Genomic DNA, 15,605 nt, shown 5'->3' on the forward strand with positions numbered 1-15,605 from the left:
TGTATTACTTTCCTGATTATGACGAGGTGTTTTAAACAAGGAAATGTGTCAATAGTTAAACTTGCACCTGTCTTAGCTGCTTGCAGGCAGGACTCAGGGTCCCCAGGAGGGGGTGGCACCTGCCCATCAAAGCCGCAGGTCCCGACTCAGCCAGAAGCACCCTCCTCTCCCAGGATGCAATACAGGAAACCCCTCCCTCTCGGAACAAATCGGACTTGAGACACCCAGCCCCCATGAGACTGCCCTTAAACGGAGAAAGCACCGGCCCGTGGGCCAGCCTGCAGGTTCTGGGCTCACAGAGCCTCAGTCTTCCAACCTATAAAATGGGGATAATAGAACGTACTTGTATAAGGTCCCTGAGGCCATCACAACAGTGGCCACGAACTGAGTGGCTTGAAACAGCACACATCTCTCCTCTCACAGTTCTGGGGGCTGGAAGCCCAAAATCGAAGTGTCAGCAGGGCTACGCTCCCTCTGGAGGGTCCTTCCTTGTCTCTGCAGCCTCTGGGGGCTCCAGGTATCCCTGGGCTGTGGCCGCATTTCCTCCTGTCTTCACATAGCTTCCCCTGTGTCTCAAATCCCCTTCCTTTTTCTTATAAAGACCCCAGTCATTGGGGTCCTGTTGTAATCCGGTGTGACCTCATCTTAACTAATTACACCTGTAACACCCTATTTCCAAATAAGGTACATTCGAGGTTTCAAGCGGACTGAATTGGAGCGGGGGCAGGGGTGGACACTATTCAACCTACTACTCCATATTTGTGAAGAAAGTTAGATGAACATAATTTACTTAAAAGTATCCTATCGAGTTTTAAGGTTTGGCAGGTGTAAGATAAGAGGATTGCTAAACAGTGATGATCTTCTTCGTTCTTGATCACTAGGAAATGGTTTTCTGGGTGTTTCTGCAGCAGGGGGAGGGGTGGCAGGAAGGGACGATGCGGGGTGGGGGGAGGGAGGGAGAACATGAGACTGAATATGAGAACCTCTTGCCAGAAAGTTGAAAAAGTTATTGTTCCCTTCACTCAATTTCCTCCCCACGCCTCTATGAGGAAAATACGGTTATTGGAAGGATAAGGCTTGTGGCGGGGAGTATATGGGTGATTGGACAGCTTGTGTGGGTGGGGAAACGCCTGGAAGAGGCAGCAGTGGGTGGGAGCCCCTTCCTGCACAGAGCCCGTGCATACGAGCATCACTCCTGGCACCGCATAGAGTGAGAGAAAAGAAAAATGCAGGAATCGCAGCATCAGAGAGGGAAAAGTAATGTTTTCTTAATTTCCTGGGAGACTAAGGGTCTTCCTACACACACATATCTTCCTAGACATGTTACTGAAACTGTCCAGCAGTGTGCTAGGCCCCTTCCCGCCCTCCCGGCTCCTGGCTGAGCCCTCGGTGGGCCTCCCTGGCCCCTATCCCCGCCCCTGCACTGCCTCCCTGCCCTCGCCCATGAGCCCTGACCCCTCTCCCTCTCTGCAGCTGCGTGATCTTTCTAATGCAAACCTGGCCCTGGCCCCTCCTTCCACCCACCTCCTACAGCTCTCAGCCCAGCCCTCCGGGCTGGGAGCCCCAAGGGAAGAACAGATCTGGTTCCCTGGGGTCCCCAGGCCACTCACTTTGAGGAAAGGAGTGAGGGAAAGAACGATTGAATGAATGAGTGAATGCCTCATCGCTGGCCCCCAGCTTTGCACCCACTCCTAAGTGGCCCTGTGGTGCTTCCTGCAGGGCGATGTCCTGACCACCAAGTACCAGGTGGACCTGGGGGACGGCTTCAAGGCCATGTACGTGAACCTCACGTTGACCGGGGAGCCCATCCGGCACCGCTATGAGAACCCTGGTGTCTACCGCGTGTCCGTCAGGGCGGAGAACATGGCAGGACATGACGAAGCCGTGCTGTTTGTCCAGGTCAACTGTAAGTCCATCGTCCCTTTGAGGCCAAGTGTCTCTCCCTGTGACAGAGACCTGGTTCTTGGGGAAGCACGGGGAGCCCAAGGGCAGGGAGGCAGGCAGGCTGGGCTCGAGTCCACACCCATGGTGGTCTGTGCAGTGGGGATAGTGGTGATGGTGATGGTGATTATGATGGTAGTGGTGGTGATGGTGATGGTGGTGGTGATGGTGGTGGTGATGGTGGTGATGGTGATGGTGATGGTGGTGGTGATGGTGGTGGTGATGGTGGTGATGGTGGTGGTGATGGTGGTGATGGTGGTCATGGTGGCGGTGGTGATGGTGGTCATGGTGGTGGTGGTGATGGTGGTCATGGTGGTGGTGATGCTGGTGATGGTGATGGTGGTGGTGATGGTGGTGGTGATGGTGATGGTGATGGTGGTGATGGTGGTGGTGGTGGTGATGGTGATGGTGGTGATGGTGGTGATGGTGGTGATGGTGATGGTGATGGTGGTGATGGTGGTGGTGGTTATGGTGGTGATGGTGGTGATGGTGGTGATGGTGGTGGTGATGGTGGTGATGATGGTGGTGATGGTGGTGGTGGTGGTGATGATGGTGGTGATGGTGGTGGTGATGGTGGTGGTGATGGTGGCGATGGTGGTGGTGATGGTGGTGGTGATGGTGGTGATGATAGAGGTGATGGTGGTGATGATGGTGGTGATGGTGGTGGTGATGGTGGTGATGGTGGTGGTGATGGTGGTGATGGTGGTGGTGATGGTGGTGGTGATGGTGGTGATGATAGAGGTGATGGTGGTGATGATGGTGGTGATGGTGGTGGTGATGGTGATGATGGTGATGGTGGTGGTGATGGTGATGATGGTGATGGTGATGGTGGTGGTGATGGTGATGGTGGTGGTGATGGTGGTGATGAGGTTGATTGTGACAGTGACTGATAGCAGCCTGTGCCATGGCCAGTGCCCTGATGCCCTCTAACCTCTAACCTTTTTCTGGCCCCTGCAGCCCCCCTGCAGGCACTCTACCTCGAAGTGGTTCCTATCATTGGCGTCAACCAGGAGGTGACCCTCACAGCTGTGCTGCTGCCCTTGAACCCCAACCTCACCGTCTTCTACTGGTGGATTGGTCACAGCCTGGAGGTATGCTGGCCTCAGGCCCCTGGCAGCCCCTCCTTCCCACAGGCTCCCATCTGGGGTGGAGAGTGGGGCAGGCCCCACCCTCCATACTGGGCAGGACACAGTGTGTGATACCATGGAGGTGAGGAAAGCACACACCGACTCTTCCTTCACCCTAAGCATCTGTTCGGGGTCCGGCCATGTCTGAGTGTGGTGGACGAGGGATGAATCGGGTCAGACCCTGCCTTTTCCTAGGGAAAGATGTGGGAACATAGTAGGTGACCTAAGTTAGTGTGTGACAGGTGTCACAGGAAGGAGACAGGTGACACGTCTGAAAGTTCCAGAAGAGATCAGGCCATTTCTAGTTATAGCATGGGAGTAGTCAGGGAAGCCTTCATGGAGGAGGGGGTCCCTGGGGCTGGACCCAACCTCAGAAGCCTCACCCAGGGCTGTGGGTTGTATCCTGTGGGCAGTGGGGAGCCAAGGGCAGATGCCTGGTAGGAGACCCTGAGGGCCTCTGCAGGTGAAGCTGCCCACCCTTAGGCCGGGGGGGGGCCTCAAGACCCAAAGGGGGATCCTTCATTTATTCAGCAAACGGCAGCCCTTCACCGCCAAGCAGAGAGCCCCAAACAACGGCTGAGGTCCCAACCAGGCGGGGCCCTGGGCTCCAGACTGTTTCCCTGGCATGGGGAGGGTCGAGGAAGGGGCTCGGGCTCCGGGCTCGAATGGCGACTCAGCCCCCTGCAGCCGAGCTCTTGGGGCCGGTTGCTACACCTCCCCAAGCCTCTGCCTCCCCGTCTACAAGGTCCGAGGCAATAGTGAGGCCCAGTCGGATGTGTGTGCCCACCCCACAGGGTGCGTGCTGAGCTGGCCGCTGGGGTCCAAGGATGAAGGTCCCATAGCCCAGCTGAGCGTGGAGGGGGTGAGAAGGTGAAAGGGATCAGGGTGGAGGCCCTGCCTAGCAGCCACCATGCGCCTTCGACACCATCCACGGAGGGGGGCTCGGAGCCTCTGGAGGGAAGGGGCACTGGGAGACGGTGCCTGTGCTGGGGAGCTCAGGACCGGGCGTCTCTGGGGGGCCTTCTTCTTACCCCCCGGGGGCTCTCAGTGCAGCCCTGGCCGCACACTGGGGCCAGCTCTGCGGCCCAGCCCTGACCCCCGCTCGTGCCCGCAGCCCCTGCTGTCCCTGGAGAACTCTGTGACAACGCGGTTTGGGGACACAGGGGACGTGCGCGTGACGGTGCAGGCTGCCTGTGGGACCTCCGTGCTGCAGGACTCCAAGGTGGTCCGCGTGCTGGGTGAGTTGCCCCCCTCCCGCCCCCCGGGACAGGCAGCGCAGCTCCTCCTTTTCAGGAGCTCAGGGTCGGGGGCAGGCGGTGTACATGCCACCGATGTCCTGGTCATCCCAGGCAGGGCTCAGCGGGGCAGAGGGGCCTCCATTTCCCCATCTGTAAAATAAATACCGACAACTCCTACGTCCATGGCATTCACAGGCTCCACGTGGCACAAATGAGGACGCGGCTGAGGGGCTTGACACGGTCACCCAGCAGCAACAGAGCTGGGATCGGGCTCCGGGTCTGCCTGCCCACCGGCTGCCTGTCCTCAGCACCCCCATTATCTGAGGATCATCACGTGATTGTATCACTTTTGTTGAGAGTCCTGCTCTGAATCTGTGTCCCATTTATTGGCTCACTGGGGGCTCTGAGCCCCCCAGGAGACATTTACGATAGAAAATTAGTCCTAAGAATGGAAGAGACCCCCCCCCCCCAGCACCATGTTGCCCTCATCACCACACTGATAAACCCTCCTTTTGCTTTAAGAACAGCCTGTCCTGTGGACAGCAGCCATCAGTTAAATATTTAGGGAACTGCCCTCAGCCATTCCTTCATTCACGAGCATGTGGGCAGCAGGCCCTGAGCCCAGAGCCTTGAAAGTCATCTCCACCTGCACTGCATGCTCACACTTCACAAGGCACTCGTCCCTTGAGCTCTCCTCACCCCTGCAAAACCTCCTCCCATTTTACAAATCAAGAAACCAAGGCTCGGGAGGTAAGCGGAGAGATTGCAGTCCACTCTGAGACTCCTGGTGCCGAGTCTTTTTTTTTTTTTTACCACCTGCTGCTTGTGGATCTAGAATAGGTTTCTGAGTTGCAGACCCTGGGAAATGTGAGAGACAGAGAAGGTGGGGGCTCTGCTCTCCAGGGACTCTTATTCTGGTGGGGGAACCAGCCCAGTCAAAGTCCATGGATCCCTGGGGGACGAGAAGTCAACGTCGTAGGGTGTGTATGTCCTTGTGAGTTGATGGGGCAAATCACACAGCAGGCTTGGCCCTCCCTCCAGGGCAGCACTGCTGTCCTCGTCATTGTCACCTTTGTTGTTGTTGTTTTATTATTAAATGGCAGCCGGTGTAGTGGGCCCCGCCCGGGACAGCTGCTGGCACATACACTGGGAAGAACCTTGTTTTCTGAAAATGGGCCACAGGATCCACACCCAGGACCAGCCCTGGACCATCCAGGGGGTGTGGCCACCGTCCTCAGAGGAAGCGGGGCCGGGCGCCCAGGACTGACCCACTCTCCCATCTCTGCCTCTTTCCAGATCAATTTCAGGTCATGCCTCTGCAGTTTTCCAAGGACCTGGACGCTCACAACCCCAACACCCCCGAGTGGAGGGAGGACATTGGCCTCGTGGTGTCCCGGCTCCTCTCCAAGGTGCCCCCAGCCCACCACTGGCAAAACCACCTGCCCACCTCTGGGTTGTGGGTGCCCCAGAGAAGCGGGGGCTGTGGAGCCCCCAGGAGAGGGCAGGCGGGCTGCCCTGCAGTCCTGATGCTCTGTCCTTCACATCGGCTGACAGTGGTGCTTGGAAGCCATGTAGGGTCCTCTTACCTGGCCCTGGGGGACATGCAGCCAGACTGTCACCTTGCAGAGGAGGGACAGGACTGCATCTTCCATGCACATCTAGTGAGCACCAGCTGTTGGCACAAGACATAGCTGCTGTCCTACAACAGAATCTCTTTAAAGGGATTTTCATTTACTCACCACGTTTCTCTTCTGGGCTGGACACTGGAGACAGAGAGATGAGTCAGTGTGACGGCTGCCCTCAGGGAGGTCGCAGAAAGCAAAGGCAGTGCATCAGGGTGGGCGTAGGGCACTCGAGGCCCTTGGGCCCCCAGTGGGAGAAAACCCAGCCCTCTAGTGTCAGCCAAGCCTGTCACAGACTGAGGCCCACCCTGGCCATGCCTCCCTTTGGCCCATTAATAATTTGGGTAATATTGTCCTGGGTGTTGAAGGATGAATAGGAGTTTGCCAGATGAACATGCATGGAGTGGGACTTTCAGGAGACAGAGCTTTGTGGGTTGAGGGAGTTGCATGGCCAGGAGCCCTGACGGTTGGATGGACAGTAGCCAGGGAGGGGCCTGCTCACCTGGGCATGGTGTGAGGAATGAGCTGAAGGGGGCAGGCCTGGCTGAGCGGAGGCCGGGGTGGTGGCCACAGGCTGAGGGACCAGGAGCGCTGGGCTGCAGTAGGTAGAGGGCAGTGCTGTCATTTGCTGGGGCCATGACTCCAGGTGTACAGGGGTCAGGAATGGCCAAGACTCAGGCCACTCAGGGAGGGAGGGTATTCCTGGGCCCCTGGAGTGTGGCAGGGGACAGAGGAGGCCGGTGGATCAGAGTGGCCGTCTGTGTCCCCGCAGGAGACCAGCATCCCCGAGGAGCTGCTGGTGACCGTTGTAAAGCCGGGGCTGCCCACCTTGGCTGACCTGCACGTGCTTCTGCCCCCTGCCAGGCCCACGAGGAAGAGGAGCCTCACAAGTGACAAGGTATCTCCTGCGGCCACTGGGCCGGGTCCTCCCCACGCCGCCGACGGTTTGGTGGTGATTCCCGGCAAGCACGGGGACCTCAGCCTCCCGTCATCGCGTAAAGGCTTATCTCTCACCAATCACTGTCCCTCCTCCCCCTTGTGGCTACCCCAAGGTCACACTGGAGGGGGAGTGGGGGGGACCAGGGCATTGGGCAGGACCACCCCTCAGGGGGACGCTCCACTTTCACTCCCATTTCATTGGCTAGAGCTGGTCACACCGCCCCAGCCTCACTGCGAGGGGTGAGCACCGGCCAGGGGATCCTGGGCAACAGTTTCAGAGCATCCAACTAGGACGGGGAATCGAAAGATGAATCGGGGGGGACTTCCCTCATGGTCCAGCGGTTAAGACTTCACCTTCCAATGCAGCGGTTGGGGGTTTGATTTCTGGTCGGGGAGTTAAGATCCCACATGCCTCATGGCCAAAAAGCCAAAACATAAAACAGAAGCAACATTGTAACAAATTCAATAAAGACTTTAAAAATGGTCCGCATCGAAAAAGGAAAAAGATGAATGGGAAGAACTTCACGCCGTCTAGGGCAGCTGTAATTCCGTACCAAGCAGACAGCAATGAGTGTGGACGAGGAGACGGAGAAACTGACCCCTCATTCACTGCGGGGGGGAGTGGAAAATGGTGCAGCCACCGCGGAAACAGTCTGGTGGTTCTTTAAACAGTTAAACACGGAGTTACCGAACGAGGCAGCGGCCCCACCCCCGGGCGTGTGCCACAGAGAACTGAAAATGTATGTCCACACACACACGTGTGTGCCTGGATGTTCACAGCCCCGAAGTGGAAACAACCCAAATGTCCACCCACAGAGGAGTGGATGAGCAGAGGTGGGCCATCCACACAGTGGAATATTATCCAGCCATCAAAAGGGGTGAGATTCTGATCCAGGCTGCAACTTGGATGAACACTGGAGACATGATGTAAAGTGAAAGAAGATGGTCACGGAAGGCCACAAACTGTGTGATTCCACGTATACGGAATGTCCAGGATAGGTGAATTCACAGAGACAGAGCGTTGCTGGGGGCTGGGGGCTGGGGGCTGGGGAGTGACTGCTCACGGTTTTAGGGGTTTCCTTTGGGAGGAAGAAGATGTTCTGGAATTAGATAGTGGTGGTGGGCGTGACTGTGAATATGCTAAAACAACACTGAATGGTACACTTGAAGAAAGTAAATGGCATCTCAAGAAAAGATGAGTCAGAACTGCAGCCGAGCTCTGAGCTAATCGAGAAGACAGGTGCTCCCGCAGATGGTCTGGGAAGAGCGACCTGCACGGAGGCATGGAGACAGCAAGACCAGCAGGACCCCTGTGGGCGGGTGGCAGCGTCCCATTTCACAGACGAGGGAAGTGAGGCTCAGTGAGGCCCCCGCCAGGAAGCACAGCGCGGGCGAGGAGCCCCACTGTCACTCTGGCTGCCAAACTGCTCGAGCCACTCCCGGGCGGCCTCCTGGTGGACCTGTGCCTGTGCCAGCCTGACCCACAGCCCGTCCCAAAGGGCGTCCGCGTCCGCACCTGGGGGCTCCCGGCCAAGCCCCCAGCCCCCGCTGATGCGGTGTCTCTGGAGGTGGGTCAGTGGCGGGTTGAGAGGCATCGACCCACTTCTCAGACGAGGAGCTGAGGGCAGAGGGGAAGGCTGCGGGGGTCCCGGGTGCCAGCACGGGGCTCGGGGGCTGCACCCACCCGGGGTGCTTCCGAGTGAGGGCTGGAAGGGAAGGAGGTGCGAGACGGGGGGACCCCACCCCCATCGTCCTGAGCGCTCAGAGTCTGCCACGTGCCCGAAGTCAGCGAGCAAACTTAGCCACGCGCCACGGCCACGGACAGCAGCCTTGCCTTTCTGCGTGCGGAGCATGGGGCCCAGGGCGCCACCCCCATGCTCCTACGATTCCTCACGTTGACCTGAGAACGGAAAGGTGCAGCGGCCCCTCCAGGCCGTGAGGTCAAGGGGCAGAACCAGGTGTCTTCTCGGACCCTTCAGGTCTGGGGCTGTTGGCCTGTCGTTTACACAGTTCCCGACTCAGGACCCTCGTTCCGTGAGCAGGGAACGGGCCTCGTGGAGTCCCGGGTGCTGAAACGCCGCTCAGGGAAGCAGCCAGCAGAGTCCCCAGGGTATATCCCCCCAAGGCCCAGGGAGCAGAGCCACGGGGACCCCATCCCTGAGAGGGACCCCTCCCCCAACACATCTGCACCCACCTGTGCAGAGGGTGACACCTGACACCCACGTGGGCTGAGTGGTTCCCTTCTGAACACCAGGAAAACTCCCCACTCCTGAACTGCCAAACCAGCTGGGCGCCCCAGAGGCCAGCTGCCTCCTCCCCCCCACCATGATCCAGCAACATCACCTCCTGGGGTTTCTCTGCCTCAGGTGTGGGCTCACTCGCCTGCCTGGGTCACCTCTCCTGTCCCTGTCTTGTCTTCTTCCTGGTCTTCCACGTCCAAGAAGCCTCCCCTGATTCCTTCTGGGGTTGGGGGCCTCCTGGAGCATCCCTGGGTCTCCCCAGCTTTACCACACTCCATGGTCCTGACTAAAACTAGAGCTCTGTGAGGGCAGGGCCACATTTGGGCCACCTTGTGTCCCTGTAGGCTCTTGGTGAGAGCTCATTGGTGGCTAGCATTCCCATTTTGCAGAGGAGGCGACTGAGGCCTGGAGAGGCTGAGTGGCCCTCCCCCAGCCCCATGGCTCTGGAGGGTCCGGGCGGACATCTGCCCGGCTCTCCCACTTCCTCTGCTGGGTCCCCGAGGACCCCCTCACTCCCCGCTCTCTTATTTCAGAGGCTCGTGGCCATCCAGCAGGTGCTGAACGCACAGAAGATCAGCTTCCTCCTGCGTGGTGGCGTCCGGGTGCTGGTGGCCATGAGGGACGTGGACACAGGTGAGAGGCCTGGCCGGAGCTCACCTCTGTAGGGTGGGGTGGGCGTGTGTCCAGGCCCCTCAGACGACACCCATTACTGTGGACGCTGGGGGCAGAGGGACCCCCCTCTGCCGCCCGCACACACGCTCCTCCTGGACGGGTGGTTGCCTCCGGTTAAAACCCCGTCACACCAAGGGCCTTGCGGTGCTCTCCGCGGACACAGCACGGAGCTCTTGCTTTAACTTATGTCACTTAGAGTCTCAGGTGGCTCTGTCCCCGCCCCCCACCGTGGACTGTCCTCCCCACTTTGGGCAACGATCTCCGCAGGAGCTGAGGAGCTGCGTCCTGCTCTGTGCAGCCATGCGTCCACGCCAGCATCAGTGCGGACGGAGGAGTTCTGTCCACTTTCCAGGAGGAAGGACCGGGGCCGGGATTTACTCAGGGGGGGTCCTGGGTGCCAGGAGGCCGGCCGGTGCCCACGCTGACCGCTCACAGGCTGCTTTGCTCACAGATTCTCCAAGCCTGGGAGGAGGTGGCGGCTACTGGGCGGTGGCAGTCGTCCTCATAGGGCTGTTCGCGGTGGGAGCTTTCATCCTCTACAAGTTCAAAAGGCAAGGTCACCCGGCCTCCCTGGGCTAACTGGGCGTGAGGGCGGGGCCTGGTGGGGGGGCGCAGCTTCCCAGCAGGGCCTTGGAGGGTTGTGGCTGTGCCTGGGACGGGTCCTGGGGTGGGGAGGGGCCTTGTCTGGACCCACAGCCTGGATCTGAGTCACCTTGATCCCAGAGGGAGACAGCCGACCGCTCACAGCCCAAGGAGCCTCTTCCACCCCCATCCTCCTCTCTGCTCCACCCACCCATTTTACAGATGAGGAAACCCGGGCTCAGAGAGGTTAAGTGATCTTCCCAGGGCCACACAGCTGAGGAGTGGGGCTCTGACCCCAGGCTGTGCCCAGTCCCCACGCTTCCCCCAGCACCCATCCACCCCTTCCCTCCGCAAGCATGATCCGGAGCTGTCATGTGCCAGGCACTCCACTGGGAGGCGGCTCCAGCCTCCAGATGGAGCGGCTGCACAGGACACCCAGGGCCGGAGCGGGGGGCGGCTGACACCCAGGGTGGGAGCGGGCGGGGGCTTGAGCCGAGGCTGGGTGGGTGGCAAGCACACCGTGCAGTCATTGGGAGGGGGTGTGGTGCCTCTCTCCCCCTCTGACCTGAGTCCTCAGCTGTGAAATGGGTTTAATAACCCTCGGTGCTGGGATTACTCATGGGCCCCCTCGAGGGCCCGGGAATGAGCAAAACGACCAGAAAGTGTCACCAGACTCATTTCCTGCAACACGCAGCTGCCAGGTCTGAGCCTGTTGTTTCTCCCCGTCTTGCTGGTCTGGCTCCAGTGGCCTTGGGGTCTCCCTGGTTGGGGTCGCCCTTGGGAACAGTCCAGAGACGGAGCTGACCCTCCCCTTGCTCCTCTGAGGCCAAGGGTCCTTCCTCCCCCGAGCTCTGGACACTTCTGGGTGTCTGTCCTCCAGCACCGTTCACACTGGGTGGCAGCCCCCCAACCTGCAGGACAGCCCAGATGGCAGCACGGCTGAGTCAGCCTCGAAGACTGGGCCACCATCCTGCCCTGCTGCTGACCAGCTCTGTGGTCCTGGCCAGTCTCTTCCCCTCCCTGAGCCTCAGTTTCCTCATCTGTAAAAGGAGACTAAGCAGGAGGAGGATAGGACAAGGGAAGAAGAAAAGGGGGAGAAGGTGGGGAAGAGGGGCAGGGGGCAGGGAGGGGCAGATGGGGAGGGGAGGGGGGTGGGCAGGAGCAGACGCAGGCCCCCAGCTCCTGCAGACCTTCTCCTGTGCCCGTCTCCCTTGTTGCCATAACGCCGTGTTTAATTGGGACCTTGTGAAAACCGCCCAGCTCAGGCCTGGCTGAGGCAGGCCATGGGGTGTGAGTCCTGAGAGGCTGAACGAGAAAACGATTCAGACGCTGCCTCCCAAGTCAGAGCCGAGTTGGAGGCAATGGCTGGAGTCGGGACCTGCCCCCACCCCTTTCTCTTTCCCCTTGGACCACAGGTTGCGTGCACCCATTTGGGCTTCTCTCAGGGCACTTGAGAATTGCAGGGCGGCAGGATTGCCTCGGGGTGGGCGGAAGGCAGGCCTGGCAGGTCAGGAGTGAAAGGGGCAGAATTCCGTTCTCTTTCGATTGCCTTCTTCAGACCCCCTGAAGGCCAGATTGCAGTTTCCACAAATTGCTCCAGATTTATCACACACAGTGTAAATGGCCCAGAAGGAACCCACTACCTTGTCCCCAGAGGATGGGGAGGGAGGAGCAAGGGGAGGACCTTGCAGCTGCAGAGAGAAATGCCCCATTTGTCCAGAGGCTTTAAGCTCTGTGGAGCTCAGGGAGCTGGGCTCTCCTGACTGACGCAGCAGTCAGCGTGGGCTGGGCCCGGCTGCGTAACAAACAGCCCCTAAGTCTCAGAGGCTCACAGCCATCGAGTGCTGCAGTCCACTGGGTCTGGCCACATGGCCCAACCCACCCTGGGCCCTGAATGTGCATCCTGCCATCTCAATATTTCCAGAGAACTGCCAGTGTTGGTGAGTGGCTCTGAGGAAGCCCACTCTCCCGCTGAGTCTAGTTCCCTCTTCTGTAAATTGGGACCATGGGCTCTTTTGGGGTTTTGCTCCAACTAACTGGGGTGTTGAACATGAAGGAGCGTGGTCCAGGGGCCCCGAGCCCAGTCCCAGCTGAGGCAGAGGGGGCTGTGCCCTTGCTCTCCTCTCCCTCTGCCCTGGAGGGTATGGGAACCTGAGGACGGTGCAGCCAGCCCCAGAACCCCGGGCAGGGCTCAGCAAGCGCCTCTCAGAGCCAGTCAACATCACGTGCCGTGTGGGAACGCATGCCAATCCAACCAGAGCCCTGAGGTGCAAGGTGACGGGGACCTGAAAGAAAATAAAACAGCCTCTCCCTGCAGCATGCCGAGGGGAGACGGATGGACAGCGAGAACCCCGTGTGCGGGGGCAGAGGGAAACCCAGGGCTGCCGGAGCTCACGGGACGGAGGGCTTCCTGGAGGAGGTGGCTTGGAGCAGAGACAGGGCAGGAGGCAGGCCCAGGAGCGATGTCAGCACCACACAGAGGGATGGCCCAGGGCTCTGCTGGGGGCTTCTGGGGACAGGCATCCTGGGCAGAGCCCTGAGTCCCCACCTCCGTCCCGCAGGAAACGCCCCGGCAGGACCGTGTACGCCCAGATGCACAATGAGAAGGAACAGGAAATGACGAGCCCCGTAAGCCACAGCCAGGACGTGCAGAGCGCCATCCAGGCCGAGGAGTTCATAGATGACGAGCTCCACTCACAGACTCTAGGTAATGCCCGCCCCGAAAGCTCCTCCCCTTCCCTCGCCACCTGCCCGCCCCCGCTGGCTCTCCCCACCCGTAACAGCCGCTCTCTGCACCCCCTACACGGCGACCGCCCCACCCCTGGGTTGCTGTGAGGCCCCCAGACAAGCAGCCAGGAGGACGCTCCAGAAACGTGTCCCCGTCGTGGGTTGTGTTGTCACCGCCCCTTTATCCCTCCCCACCCCGTACGCACTGTGTCCCTGGAGCTGTGGGAGGTGGAATGGCTGTCCTCACCTTTTAAATGATTGGAGGTGAGGCTCAGAGAGGTGACGTTGCTCACCCAGGCAGCACAGCAGACAAGCGGCCGGCCTGGGACCCAGACGCGGGCCTGCCGGACCCCAAAGCCCACATCCCTCTTTTCTCCCTGGAGTGGTCGGGAGCTGACCACTCCCGTCCTCCACAGCTCCCCGACCTCGCAGCCTCACCGTCTCCCACAGCCGCCGGCCCCGCCGGGTTCCTCTCAGGGCTGTGGTCCTCAGCCTCCGGGACGGTGACTACAGCCCTGATTTCCCGGGCGCTTACTCCTCAGCAGGCCCACTGCTTCCCGGCACAGTCTCGCAGCCAGCCTGGGAGGCAGGCCCTGGCCGTGCGTCCATTTGACAGATGGGACAGCTGAGGTTCACAGTAGCCACTCGGTCTCCCAAGTCACTTAGCCGAGAAGACGCGCAGCCGATTCTGTGCCCCTCCCCCACGCTGCAGCCCAGGCTCGGGGCCAGCTCCCCCGTGCGCCCCAAGACCCCCCAGCCCAGGCCAGCAGCGGCTGGAGAGCGTCGGGGCCCCACGCGGCCATCTTCATCAGGCGGTGTCGCACCCCACGTGAAAGGTGGTGGCAGAGGCTCCCGGTGGACCCGGGCTTCCCAAGCTTGGACAGAGGGGTGGGCGTCCCAGGGAGATGAGAGAGCGGCCCTCCTGCCTCCGCAGCTCTTTGCCGTCAAGCCCCGAAGAGCAATGATAGCGTAATAATAAGGGATTCTTTCAATGGAGCACTTAGTGCGTGCCAGGCCCTGCCCAAATCCTCAGGGGCGGTCCCTTCCGGACCCCCCACCATCCTTTAGGGGAGGCCATATTATCGTCCCCAAGTTACAGATGACAAAACCGAGGCCGTGAGGTGACACGCCTTCATGAGGTCTCCCCCGGCACGCGGGGCTCACCACCCCATGCCCCCCCGCGGCCCCACTGCAAGCTCTGGGCCGCTTCCTCCCCACGTGCCCGGGCGTCTGGGGGGCTCTGGGCAGCCCGTGCCGGCTCCTTCCACCGGCCACGCCTACGGCCCCCAGGCTCAGAACACAGCCCCGCCCAGGACCCCGGCAGACCCCTGCCCTTCTGACCGTCACTGTGCCCTTCTCCCTCCGGCTGCCTCCTGGGGCCTTGCCTCGCCGCCCTGCAGTGCCCCTGCCCGGGGAGCACAGAGCCCCTCCTACCTCCCCCTGCCGCCGACGCCGGGCCGGCCACTGCAGGGCAGTGAGTATGGTGGCTGCTGGCGGGCATGGCCTCACCCCCGGAGGCCCCCTGGGTCCACTGCTTGTGCCGGCACCAGGAGAGCCCACCCTCAGTCACCCCTCCTCCCAGGAAACCTAGAGACGCCCACCCCTCCGCGCCCGTGTCCAGGCACGACCCGCAGGGCTGCAGCAAGCGCGGGACGCCCCGCACGCCGGTTGAGGCCACACCGTGTCCCGCACGGCCCTCCGTCCTCTCTCTGCCCCTCGGCCGGGCGTGTGCTCACACCCGGCATCTCTGTGCCTCCAGGGAATCACTCCGGCGTGGTCCTGAGCGTCAACTCCCGAGAGATGCACAGCTACCTGGTGGGCTGATGCCGCTGGAGGCCGCGCCCAGAGCTCTATCCTCTCCGCCGCTTCATCCCCCGTGGAGGGCACAGGACCACACGTGCCACCGGCACGGGGCTGGGACCGGCGTCCCCTCAGAGACCTCGGAAAAGCCTCCTTCTCCAGCTGTGTCCACGCAAGACGACAGATGCACCTCTGTCCAGCTCAAGCCCGCCCAGCCCACGGCCGCCCAGGAAACCCGCCAGCTCCTGCCTCCCCGGACACCAGGCCCACGTGCTGCCCGCTGCGCCGCCCGCCCTCCCAGACTCTGGGCACTTCTCTGGACCTCACACGGCCGCCCTGGCTGCCCACGGCTGGTCACCGCAGCTGGGCCTGACTTCTCGTGGCCGAGGCTGGTCCCCCAGAGGCTGGGAGAGGCCGGGCTCTCAGCACCGCAGACCCGCCCCATCACCTGTGCCGCGGGCTCCCGTCCCAGCAGAGGGACAGCGGGGCCCTGCTTCCTTCCTCATAACCTCCAGGAAGGCAGCTCCCACCGCAGGGCCGTCCCTCTGCAGGGGTGTCCACCGCCCCGCTGGAATCCAGAAAGCCAGTGGTAGGCCCCCCAGCACCGCCTTCCACACCTGCCGCTGTCCTTCCTCTTTTTAAACTGCAGATAATGTAAATACCTCTCTAGGTAGCTGATTGCGTTTGGTGGGGGGGGGGGGGGGTTCAACTTCCTAT

At 60.9% G+C, this 15,605-nt stretch overlaps 1 protein-coding gene across 1 annotated transcript in view; it reads left to right on the forward strand.

The window, feature by feature from the left end:
* Positions 1–14,912, forward strand: part of SORCS2 (sortilin related VPS10 domain containing receptor 2) — a gene marked incomplete at both ends in the record, with an annotated part of 482,856 nt that extends 467,944 nt beyond the window's left edge. Inside the window, 9 exons of the mRNA XM_082653831.1 lie at positions 1,720–1,906; positions 2,899–3,032; positions 4,183–4,306; positions 5,603–5,715; positions 6,701–6,826; positions 9,641–9,740; positions 10,231–10,330; positions 12,923–13,068; positions 14,848–14,912. Coding sequence (XP_082509957.1) covers positions 1,720–1,906; positions 2,899–3,032; positions 4,183–4,306; positions 5,603–5,715; positions 6,701–6,826; positions 9,641–9,740; positions 10,231–10,330; positions 12,923–13,068; positions 14,848–14,912 — 1,095 coding nt within the window. The remainder of the gene's footprint in view (positions 1–1,719; positions 1,907–2,898; positions 3,033–4,182; positions 4,307–5,602; positions 5,716–6,700; positions 6,827–9,640; positions 9,741–10,230; positions 10,331–12,922; positions 13,069–14,847) is intronic.
* Positions 14,913–15,605: the final 693 nt, after the last annotated feature.

The sequence above is a fragment of the Grampus griseus genome (assembly GCF_964374135.1).
Source record: "Grampus griseus genome assembly, chromosome: 4".
Classification (NCBI taxonomy): Eukaryota; Metazoa; Chordata; class Mammalia; order Artiodactyla; family Delphinidae; genus Grampus; species Grampus griseus.